This window comes from Gasterosteus aculeatus, chromosome X (assembly GCF_964276395.1).
Source record: "Gasterosteus aculeatus chromosome X, fGasAcu3.hap1.1, whole genome shotgun sequence".
NCBI lineage: Eukaryota > Metazoa > Chordata > Actinopteri > Perciformes > Gasterosteidae > Gasterosteus > Gasterosteus aculeatus.
In genome coordinates, this window is record NC_135698.1 from 2,685,591 (window position 1) to 2,698,493 (window position 12,903).

Below are 12,903 nucleotides of genomic sequence, written 5' to 3' on the forward strand. Positions count from 1 at the left end.
CAGAGAGAGCGCAGCGGGAGTCCGACCGACGACCTGCTCGCCGACCAGTCGCTCTGCCTCTAGTTCGGCTGTGGAAAGCTCGCTCCACCAATCTAGACTTCAATCCTCGCCGCGCGATCCCCAGAAGACTCAACTTTTTCAACCTCCTTGATCCTCCCAGTCCACCTTCTACCAAGCCAGTTTGGTACCAACTATTTCACAAAAAGGATGGATGCATACGCTCTGGGTTCTCGGTGACTACATTTCCACCCACTTCATCTTCACTACCGTCCCTTTCCTCTTTCACCCTCTTGTCTCCCGACCGAGTTCTCATCTTGGTAACCTCTGCCTGTACGACCACCTGCCCCCTTGGCCCCATCCCGTCGTACATTTTCCAGTCTAGTTGCTCCCGGACCTTCTTCCTTTACTCTCCCACCTCATCACTTCCCTGTCAACTGGCTGTTTTATAATCTCTCTGAAGGAAGCAACTGTTTCTTCAGGGGTCACCGGGGCGCTCCCTTTGTTCAGTGGTAGGGGAAACGCTGCTGTCCTCATCCATTTTGACCTTTCTGGACCATTTGTCACAGTGAGAACATCAGATCCTTCAGGAACTGGGTCTCTCGGGCTTTGCTCTCTCCCTTCTCTCCTCCCACCTCAACGGCCGCCGCGCTCACCGGGTCACACGGAGAGGATCTGTGTCTGAACCGTGTTCTCTCACCACACGGGGTCCCCCAGGGATCTGTCCTGGGTCCCTTCCTCTTCTCTCTGTGCACCAACTGTCTCGGCTCTGTCGTCTCCTCACATGGCTTCTCCTCCCCCCCATCTGAGACACAGGTAACTTGACCCTCAGCCTGTTTAAGAGACATCTCTCAGTGGAAGGCCGCACGCCACCTGAACTACGCTTTCCTTCCATGGAGAGACTCTCCCACCAACGGCCTGACCTTTGACAACCCCGTCATGACCCCCCCCCGACGGCCAGGAACCTCGGTGTGACGCTCGACAGTCCACTTTCCCTCAGTGCCAACATTACAGAAACAATAACCCGGTAGCCGAGGCAGGAGAGGTCAGATGGAAGAACTTTGAACTTATTGTTTTCTGCCTCCAAACACCATTTTTTATATAAAAAGTCTGCTGTAAGGGGTGTGTGGCCTAATAGTTAAATACCTATAACTTCAAAAGTACTTGACTTGTCCTCACCAAATCTCTAGGATGTGTTCACATCGAGTCCTTAAGCGCACCCTAATCTTTTCAAATATTAGGGTGCGCCGCACTCACGCGCTGAGTTTTTGCTTGTTTTTTCCAATTTTACATTGTGTTTTTGAGTCATCAATAAACAAACTCCAAGAGTTTAAACCCAATCGATTAAGTTCGGGTTAATTAATCCTGAAACCTGTGTGATCAAAACCACACAGGCGTCCATTTTGGCTGATATTCTTGAGATTTATTATTCCTAATAAATTCCTAGTAAAAACTATCGCGCTACCTACTTTGACGAGCCACTCTTACCCCTTTTATCTAACCAACCTCAAATTTGTGAAGATAAGCCTTAAGACTTTGATGATTGTTCACGGTAAGTATTGGGAATTATTATTTGTTTACGACGACACGGTTCGCATGAAAGTTCAAGCAGATATTTTGGTGCCAATCTCAAAAACTCGATGTGGGGTTTGGGCTCAAAAGTGGTCTCCATAGCGCCCCCCTGCCAGTTTTCAACGAAGTAGCCCCAGCGTCTTGTTTGACCTACATGTATTTTGGAAAATATGTAGAAACAGGGAGACCCCAAATAGTTTGCCATGCTCTAAAACGGAAAGAGGAAGTCGGTTATAATTTGTCATGAGTGAATATTTCCTCTATTTTTGGCACTTTCTAGACGCTATACTTTGACCAACTCCTCTCTGGGACTTTGTCACAGCCACTTCAAATTTTCACAAAACAATCCCAAAGGCCTCGATGATTAAAAGTTATTAGCTTTTTGTTTAGTGTTACGCTGTTGCCATGGCAACCCGTTCTTCCAAGGCGCGTTTGAGGGACTCCAATCCTTACCAAATTTGGAACACACATTCACGGTTAAAGACGTAGTGGCTTCACACGATTTCAATGCTTCCAAATGTCATTTATCAGCAAAGTAGGCTGATAATAATAATAATGAGTAATCCAGTTGCTCAAATGTCCCAATGTGACCGACATGACTGGACGTCTGTCCACATCCTCGCTGGAGAGAAATGATGGCATGTGCAGTCACGTGACCACAGCTCTGCCCTCTTCAGGAAGTCACAGACAGACATATTCAGTGTGTTCAGTCCGCAAAATATATCCGCCAGACCTCTGATCAGAAAGTTAATACATGTTAGCAAACGTTGTGTGATTATCTCCCATTTTTGAATGCTCGGGTTCAAATCCCACACCCACCATTTCTTTTTTGGGGTCTTTTTGACGACGAGCTTTAATTCATTTTACATTTACAAGTTGATTAATTTTGTTCCATGAAAGATTAACGTTCTACTCACAAGTGGAGCAAGTCGAACGTGCCATCAGAAACGTTCGCATGCACGTCTGCTTATGACAAGACAGCGTTTCTTTTCATCCAGACAATGATGATGAATGAACATAACACCTGCTTCCAGAGTCCAACAGACAGGTGGTTGTCTTTATCTGCACACCCTCCCCCCCCCCGATGAACTAACATCCTCGGACACACACACACACACACACACTACAGGATTTTCATTACAGGCCACAACCGGGGCAAATATTGGTTCTGGGCGAGACGTCTCATTTCCTTGGAAAAGCAAACGTCAGCCCGGGTCCCTGTCCGTCCTTCTGTCTGCCCGTCCGTATCTCTGTCCTGTCCTGTTCTATCCGCCAAATAGTGCATCCTGGAGTAACAAACGTGGCAGGAGCGCGTTGAAGCGTAAGATGAGGAAGACGATATGAAGCGCTGTGCTGCAGAGATGCTCGGCGTTTTTGTTTTTTTTTCCTCTGTGTGTGTTCTGCTTTTCCTCAGGGGGGGGGGGGCTACAGCTCCTCTCGTCTCCTCATCACCGTGTTACCATAGAAACAAGGGGAGGGAAATGCGGGTTGTTGTTGATTGTTTCTGGGGCACAACAACAAAGAAAGAAAGAGGAGGACGGGAAGAAACGAAAGCATGACCTGTGCACTAATGTTGTAGACGCGGGACCCAGAAATGGGATTTAGGGGATGTGGTTTTATCGTTTGAACACATCAGGTTCACTATCACGACATCATTACGAACAGACTTCAAAAATCAACGGCGGGACCGACGGTGCAGAAAAAACTACAGCGGCCTTTTTAAAAACTTGTTGATCCTTTTGAAGAAAAAAAAAAAAAATGACAGTAGGTTTGAGATCATGTATTGTGAGTCGGTGTCACGGTCTCTCTCTCTAGTTTAGTCTCGTGTTTGTAGCATTTTAAATGAGGCAGCAGGTTGAACCACATTGATGTTTGCGCGCGTTCGGTCGACACGGAAATGGGTGTCGCATTAAGCAGTGTGTTTGTTGTGGTGTGGGGCGTTACAGCAGCGTGAGCTCACACAGGACGGTTATTCTACCGGCAAAAACAACTGACAGGAGTCAGAAGGAGGCCGTCATTTAAAACGCGCACATGTCGGTGTACGCGCGCAGACCCCCCGACCGTCAAACCGATCAGCCCCACTAATGAGGGGAAATACCGTGTGCACATACAAGGCTACTGAAAAGAGGAGGTTTTCGTTTTTTTTTAAATCAGAACATATCTGCACGGCTCAGTTAGCAGCTAGCAGCGCAACCGGTGGTCCACGTGCACACGGCACAGTGAGGCTTCAGAGGGACGGTGACGCATGTGAAAACAGGTAAGAACTCACCCCTAAAAGACCTCAGAGTCACACAAGCTGTGTGTTCTGGAGGAATAAAACCGCAGGTTTCGGTCCCACTGAGACGTATCTAGAGGACACGCGCTAATGTAGAATATGCAAGAAGATGTGCCAGTGCGGCGTGTGCTATCGTGTTGACACGAGGTGAAACAGATGTGACCAAATGACCGAATCGTGCAAACTACTGGAAATAAACTAAACTGAAACAAAAGAATAACCTTCAAAAAGAGACAATAATAATAATTTGTAAAAGGAGAAGAGGAAGAGCAGCAGCGTCACAGCAGTGCAGGGTTGTTATTGTCGTTATTTAGCCAGGGATGATTTATTGTAGAGTGTTATTGCACTGGGCAGGAATGATCTCCTGCATCGGTCCCTGCGACAGCGGAGCCGAAGGGGAACGCGCTCCGATAAAACCGAAGAAGTGGCATTTGTTCATTCTTTTCAAGTCAAGCACCACAAAGATCTCTGCGGTGAGCAAAGGTTGACACCGAAGGTGGCGCCAACCCGCTGTAGTAAGAGTGCCACGGTGGAGATAAGACTGGTTATTATTGTCATTAGACGGTGCAGACGTGACCAGGAGACGCCCCCCGGGCCCCCATTGATTTCTAAAGAGGGTCCCCTCTCTAGAAGCGCCCCCCCCACGCTCGCAGCGCGAACCACACTCCTTCCACCTCGGGGCCTTTTGTCAGTGAGCCACAGCGCAGGAAGCGCTCGCTTGCAGCTGTTCCCCTCTTACGTAGACGTGATGCACGTTAGGCCTGTGACCCAAGGAGGGAGGAGTGAGTCACCAATTTCTCTCACTGCAATTATTGATATACGGACGTTGACGCCGCCTTAGAATACGATTACCTTTAATACAGACATCGCGTCCTTTTCTACTCGTTCTGGGAAAAAGAAGCGAAGCGGGCTCGGCGAGCTTCTTGCGACTGAAACAAGTGAAACAAAGCTCCTCTTTCATAAGTTGTCCCAAGTATTTGTCGACGCTCTTTTGCCTCCTCCGTCTCGGGAGGCCACGTCTGTCCGTGGGGAGAGCAGAGCTACGTTGCTTAGCAGTGGTCGTGGTCCCACATCACAACTGAGAGCTTTGCTGCTCCGGAGATGCACGTTCATGCTTTGCCTTGAGAACAGAAAACCCTCTTCCTCATATTTCCGCCTTCAGAGGCTGTGGTTGACCGCCAGTGACGTGCAGAAATGTTAACCACCTATCCGGTGCTGGATGGGATTCACATGATTGCTTAAAAGCAGCGGGGTGATTTTTTTTAGCATTTCCCCCTCGGCCGCTGGGTGCGTTACGGGATCATTTAAGACAGCATTTGTCCCTTTAAAACGAGGCCAAACTACAGATTTCAAGGTCCAGCAACCAACACTCTTTAATTAGATAGTATTTATTTTATGTTAAGGCTGTCAAAATTACTTCCGTTTTCGTTTTTTTAGTCTGTTGACAGCCATAATATATATATATATATATTTTTTCTAATAGTGTAATCATTATTGTATGTAATAAAGTGTTAATGTTGATTTGTTATTTATTTTGCAGGGACACTGCATACCAATCAACAGTTGTGAGCTAGAGTGGCTAATTTCCATCTCCTGTCCCCAGCCAGATGTTTTTAAGGCAGCCTAAAACGACAAATTCTCAAAAGGAAATGGAACTAATATCCATAGACTTATGGTTGTTACGGGCAAGCTGCCTTCACAGAGAATCCAGATCCGCTAAACAAGCTTGAACTATTGCAAATGACATACATCACCTCTCGAAGTAGATCCGGTACGTCTGCTGCTTTGACTGCTTTCTTTAGTTAAAACACCAGATGGAGGCGGCCACACCGTGTCAAATTTTCAGTGAGGTTCCCCCAACTCAGGACGTGGAGTTTGCTGAGAATATTGCAGTGGTGCTAACCCTCTTTGTGAAGAACATACAAACAATCTGCAAGCCATTTAGTTATATTTGCCATTGTGGATGTCAGTTTAGGTTTGTTCTTTGTCCTTGCGAACATAAATCGCTGCATCATCTGCATACACTTGAACATCACATCATCCAGCAAATAGATAATGTATAAACTCAATAATAAAAAAGGTCCCAAATAGAACCCTGGGGTACTCCCGCATTAGATCTTAGAGTAGATGATGAAACATCACTCATTAAGTCAATTGCGCCGCCTCTGTCCTTTACGCCCTGAGTTTGAAGCCGCAATCTTCAGGGAAACATTTTGGCTTCAAGCCGAACGAGAGAGGAGAGCCAACAGACCCGAGCGAGCCGGTATGTCAACTTTGTCCCCCGGACCGACGCCCTGCGTTCGTCTCCGGCTGGCCTTTCTAGGTGGTGGGACCAAGACGCCCCGTCTCCACCCAGCAACCCCCGACGCGGAGCGCGAGGCCCTGCCAGCAACTTCCCGGGTGAACATCTCCAACCCTAGAACATCGCATTAAGCCCCATGCTTTGCCCCGCTCGGTCCGTGTTGCACTTTTTTAATAACAAAAGGTATAGATATAATATTTGTTTTATTCATGGGTATATTTTTTCACCTTCTATTTTTTAATGTCTAAAAATTCTGAGGAATAAAACATTCTTTCTGTACATTATTATGCTATTATAATGTCATATTGTCATTATGTAATCAGTGGCAAAAATGGTCTGAAAATTACAAGAATATTGTTTATCGCAATTAATGTTTTTTGCGATATAGATAGATCATCTTGTGTGAGGCACGTGTTCACTTTTATTTTAAATTGCTTGATTGTATTGCTGTTAACTTGCTTAGACTGTCACACATTATTTCAGAATTACTTCCTGCTTCATCGTTACTTTTACAGTAACATGTGTGTAACATACTAACAAGCGCTAATGCTCCACAAGGAGGCGGGGGCTGCAAAGCGTGCACTCACAGCGAGGGGGGGGGGGGGGGGGGGGGGAAAGATGCCAGAAGTGAAATGTGGAAGTACTGTAGGCTAATATTAATGCCATTTTTCATAGAAACACAGTATGTCTCGCCTGATTACGCAGCTACCTCTTGGAATAGCTGACAGAATCTGTATTGCTATGCTGTACCGAAAAGCACCTGACAGAACGTCTCAAAGTGTTGCACTTACTGAGAACGATGACCTGAACCACAGTCAAGAGGGACTGTTTGGAAGACACTTCCCCCCGCCGCTGGAAGAGACTGGCTCGCTCCAAATGATTGAATGCATTCCCCAATAAAAGGCCGATATTATTATTATTTTTTTTTAAAGGAATTCTGATGATTTATTGAGATGTGTAGTAGGGCCAGCGGACCCAGCGGGTCGGGGGTTTACCCTCCACTGCCTCGACCAGTCTTTCCTGCTATAATAACAGTCTCAAACGCGCCGAGCCATTCAGCACTCCTGTAGCTTAGGTGTGATAGGCACACGTCCAGAAATACCTGTGACAAGGTGTATTGATAAAACACTGAGCCGGCCTTTGTGGAAAATGTCACAGGTGTTGACAAAAACGCAGGAGGAAATAAAGGCTTTTTTTTATTGTGCTGACTTACAAAACAATTACAATTGGTTTGATTAGCAGACATGCGACTTTGTAGTTAATGATTAGTTTTTCTATTATTCCCCCAGGATGGTCCATATATGTGGTCAATGATTTACGCGTGTAAAAGGTGAATGCACTGAACGTGGATTCCTCTTTTCTAGTCTTCCTTGGAATATTGCATTTTATGGGGAAAAAATGGATCCCCGATTTCCTCCCGAGGCGCTTTTGCAATGCGTGCTAATGCAGTAGCAGGATTAACCGAAGCAGTTGCCCTGGCAACAGAATAGCAGTGAAAAGGCCGCCTGTATATTTCAGGTGCGGCTGTTTGGAACTCGGATTCGAGGCGAGATCCCTCCTTCCGTCGCGCGCATCGGCTGCAGGCCTAAAACACCCTTGCGCGATGACATTATCGCTGAACTACAGACCTGATGCAGCAGCAGAGCGACGCCACTAAACGGCCAACTGGTCGGGTCGCTTGCACGCGGAAGTGATGGAGAGGGAGGCCGGATGCTATCGGCAGAACACGGAGGCCGCGAAAGAGGTGACAGGCGGCCGCGTTCTAACTGCGTCAACAACAGGCTGCTGGTAAACGTCGTAAGACAAGACAAACATTAAAGCTGCACATTGCATGGTCTCACACACACAGAGACAGAGACAGAGGGAGACAGGCAGAGAGAGACAAAGACAGATACAGACAGTGGGAGTCAGAGACAGGCATAGAGAGACAAAGACAGGTAAAGACAGTGGGGATCAGAGACAGGCATAGAGAGACAAAGACAGATAAAGACAGTGGGAGTCAGAGACAGGCATAGAGAGACAAAGACAGGTAAAGACAGTGGGGATCAGAGACAGGCATAGAGAGACAAAGACAGATAAAGACAGTGGGAGTCAGAGACAGGCATAGAGAGACAAAGACAGTGGGGATCAGAGACAGGCATAGAGAGACAAAGACAGGTAAAGACAGTGGGGATCAGAGACAGGCATAGAGAGACAAAGACAGATAAAGACAGTGGGGGTCAGAGACAGGCATAGAGAGACAAAGACAGATACAGACAGTGGGAGTCAGAGACAGGCATAGAGAGACAAAGACAGTGGGGATCAGAGACAGGCATAGAGAGACAAAGACAGGTAAAGACAGTGGGAGTCAGAGACAGGCATAGAGAGACAAAGACAGATACAGACAGTGGGAGTCAGAGACAGGCATAGAGAGACAAAGACAGTGGGGATCAGAGACAGGCATAGAGAGACAAAGACAGGTAAAGACAGTGGGGGTCAGAGACAGGCATAGAGAGACAAAGACAGATACAGACAGTGGGAGTCAGAGACAGGCATAGAGAGACAAAGACAGTGGGGATCAGAGACAGGCATAGAGAGACAAAGACAGGTAAAGACAGTGGGGGTCAGAGACAGGCATAGAGAGACAAAGACAGATACAGACAGTGGGAGTCAGAGACAGGCATAGAGAGACAAAGACAGTGGGGATCAGAGACAGGCATAGAGAGACAAAGACAGGTAAAGACAGTGGGGGTCAGAGACAGGCATAGAGAGACAAAGACAGATACAGACAGTGGGAGTCAGAGACAGGCATAGAGAGACAAAGACAGTGGGGATCAGAGACAGGCATAGAGAGACAAAGACAGGTAAAGACAGTGGGGGTCAGAGACAGGCATAGAGAGACAAAGACAGATACAGACAGTGGGAGTCAGAGACAGGCATAGAGAGACAAAGACAGGTAAAGACAGTGGGAGTCAGAGACAGGCATAGAGAGACAAAGACAGTGGGGATCAGAGACAGGCATAGAGAGACAAAGACAGATACAGACAGTGGGAGTCAGAGACAGGCATAGAGAGACAAAGACAGTGGGGATCAGAGACAGGCATAGAGAGACAAAGACAGGTAAAGACAGTGGGAGTCAGAGACAGGCATAGAGAGACAAAGACAGATCCGGAGCCGGAGGCGGAGGGGGGAGGCTGGAAGGAGACTCACGGTGGCCGAGGTGAGGCTGCCGTCCGCGAGGCTGAGGTGATGCGGCTCCCACCTCCGCAGGAACTTGGAGGTGAGGATCTTGCTGAGGAAGGTGCGCGGGTGCTTGACCACGCACACCTGGATGTCCCCTTCGTGCAGCAGCTTGTATCGCATCCCGCCGCCGCTGCTGCAGTGGTGCAGGGACCGCTTGCAGGGCCCCGCGCTCGGCTTGGTGTTGTTGTTGTTCCCCTCCGACATCTCCCCCAGCAGAGGCTTGTTCTCCTCGCACGGGTAGAACTGGTTGTTGTGCAGGTCGTTGGCTCCGCCGCTGCCGGTGAAATCCATCGCTCGGTAATCCGCGGGTTTAATGTTTTCCAAACGGGGGGGTGCGGGCGTGTCGAACCGACCCGAGGATCCTACATGTACGGGAATAAATACAAGTGGACGAGGCGGTTCGGATCGAGCTAGGGGGCTGCGGGGAGGGGGGGGGGGGGGCTCCCCACCAACCAAACCGTAAAACACGACCCGAGTTGCCGCGGACAGGGCCCGAGGCTGGCGCAGGGGAGGGGAGGGGGGGGGGGGGGGGGGGGTCACGATCCGGTTTTCACGAGAGGATATCCAAGCGTTTTATGACACACGGGGCAAATAATCCACCATTTTCCTCGCCACACAAAGCCCCATAAACCGTCCCCACGGCGCGCTCCTCGCCTCCTCCACCGCCGCCGCCGCCGCCGCCAGCAAAGGGCCGTTCAGTCGGTCGGGACCATGGCCTTCTCCCCTCCCGAACCCAATAATCCACCGCGACGGGAAAGGACGGGACGCGGACACGGAGTATCCGACGGCGGGGGCGCTAGTCTCCTCCGCGGGTGCTTGTGGTCATTACAGACCGAGCGGCACGGCTTCCTCTTTATTCAGCGTCTACTTCCCACCCCTCCCGCCCCCCCGCTACGTCTCGGTGGAACAGGCAGCCAGCGCTCTCTCCGCCAGCGCCGCGCCGATTGGTCCCCGCTCGTTCACGTGACACCGGACTGACGTCAATGGGGAGGTGAGCGGATGAGCCGCGTGTCTTTTCTGCGCTGCACTTCTGCCGAAGGCACACGCGCACGCACCGGGCCCACCCTCTCCCCGCCCCCCCCCCCCCCCGCGCTGATACACAAAACATGGAGGCGGCTCCGAGGAGCCAGCGGTGGGTTCACTTCGCTGGAGATGACGATGCGAGTCGTCATCCACATGTTAGTTGACATTACTAACTAGAACCCTCTGCTACATGGCTCATAACTCATCCACATGTTAGTTATATATTACTAACTAGAACCCTCTACTACATGGCTCATAACTCATTCACATGTTAGTTTATATAACTAACTAGAACCCTCGGCTACATGACTCATAACTCATCCACATGTTAGTTTATATAACTAACTAGAACCCTCTTCTACATGGCTCATAACTCATCCACATGTTAGTTTATATAACTAACTAGAACCCTCCACTACATGGCTCATAACTCATCCACATGTTAGTTTATATAACTAACTAGAACCCTCTTCTACATGGCTCATAACTCATCCACATGTTAGTTTATATAACTAACTAGAACCCTCTTCTACACGGTTCATAACTCATCCACATGTTAGTTTATATAACTAACTAGAACCCTCGGCTACATGGCTCATAACTCATCCACATGTTAGTTTATATAACTAACTAGAACCCTCTTCTACATGGCTCATAACTCATCCACATGTTAGTTATATATAACTAACTAGAACCCTCTACTACATGGTTCATAACTCATCCACATGCTAGTTATATATTACTAACTAGAACCCTCTACTACGTGGCTCATAACTCATCCACATGTTAGTTTATATAACTAACTAGAACCCTCTTCTACGTGGCTCATAACTCATCCACATGTTAGTTTATATAACTAACTAGAACCCTCTTCTACATGGCTCATAACTCGTCCACATGTTAGTTTATATAACTAACTAGAACCCTCTACTACATGGCTCATAACTCATCCACATGTTAGTTTATATAACTAACTAGAACCCTCGGCTACATGGCTCATAACTCATCCACATGTTAGTTTATATAACTAACTAGAACCCTCCACTACATGGCTCATAACTCGTCCACATGTTAGTTTATATAACTAACTAGAACCCTCTACTACATGGCTCATAACTCATCCACATGTTAGTTTATATAACTAACTAGAACCCTCTTCTACATGGCTCATAACTCATCCACATGTTAGTTATATATAACTAACTAGAACCCTCTACTACATGGCTCATAACTCATCCACATGCTAGTTATATATTACTAACTAGAACCCTCTACTACATGGCTCATAACTCATCCACATGTTAGTTTATATAACTAACTAGAACCCTCTTCTACATGGCTCATAACTCATCCACATGTTAGTTTATATAACTAACTAGAACCCTCTTCTACATGGCTCATAACTCGTCCACATGTTAGTTTATATAACTAACTAGAACCCTCTACTACATGGCTCATAACTCATCCACATGTTAGTTTATATAGCTAACTAGAACCCTCTTCTACATGGCTCATAACTCATCCACATGTTAGTTTATATAACTAACTAGAACCCTCTTCTACACGGTTCATAACTCATCCACATGTTAGTTTATATAACTAACTAGAACCCTCTTCTACATGGCTCATAACTCATCCACATGTTAGTTTATATAACTAACTAGAACCCTCTTCTACACGGTTCATAACTCATCCACATGTTAGTTTATATAACTAACTAGAACCCTCTTCTACACGGTTCATAACTCATCCACATGTTAGTTTATATAACTAACTAGAACCCTCTACTACATGGCTCATAACTCATCTACATGTTAGTTTATATAACTAACTAGAACCCTCTTCTACATGGCTCATAACTCATCCACATGTTAGTTTATATAACTAACTAGAACCCTCTTCTACACGGTTCATAACTCATCCACATGTTAGTTTATATAACTAACTAGAACCCTCTTCTACATGGCTCATAACTCATCCACATGTTAGTTTATATAACTAACTAGAACCCTCTTCTACACGGTTCATAACTCATCCACATGTTAGTTTATATAACTAACTAGAACCCTCTACTACATGGCTCATAACTCATCCACATGTTAGTTTATATAACTAACTAGAACCCTCTTCTACACGGTTCATAACTCATCCACATGTTAGTTTATATAACTAACTAGAACCCTCTTCTACATGGCTCATAACTCGTCCACACGTTAGTTTATATAACTAACTAGAACCCTCTTCTACATGGCTCATAACTCGTCCACATGTTAGTTTATATAACTAACTAGAACCCTCTACTACATGGCTCATAACTCATCCACATGTTAGTTTATATAACTAACTAGAACCCTCTACTACATGGCTCATAACTCATCCACATGTTAGTTTATATAACTAACTAGAACCCTCTTCTACACGGTTCATAACTCATCCACATGTTAGTTTATATAACTAACTAGAACCCTCTTCTACACGGCTCATAACTCATCCACATGTTAGTTTATATAAC

The 12,903-nt window shown here is 46.8% G+C and overlaps 1 protein-coding gene across 1 annotated transcript in view; it reads right to left on the reverse strand.

Moving 5' to 3' along the window:
* The window catches only part of LOC120809025 (C-Maf-inducing protein), a 27,304-nt gene extending 16,990 nt beyond the window's left edge, over positions 1 to 10,314 (reverse strand). Inside the window, exon 1 of the mRNA XM_040162522.2 lies at positions 9,336 to 10,314. Within this exon, the coding sequence (XP_040018456.2) occupies positions 9,336 to 9,659 (324 nt within the window). The 5' untranslated portion in view covers positions 9,660 to 10,314. The remainder of the gene's footprint in view (positions 1 to 9,335) is intronic.
* Positions 10,315 to 12,903: the final 2,589 nt, after the last annotated feature.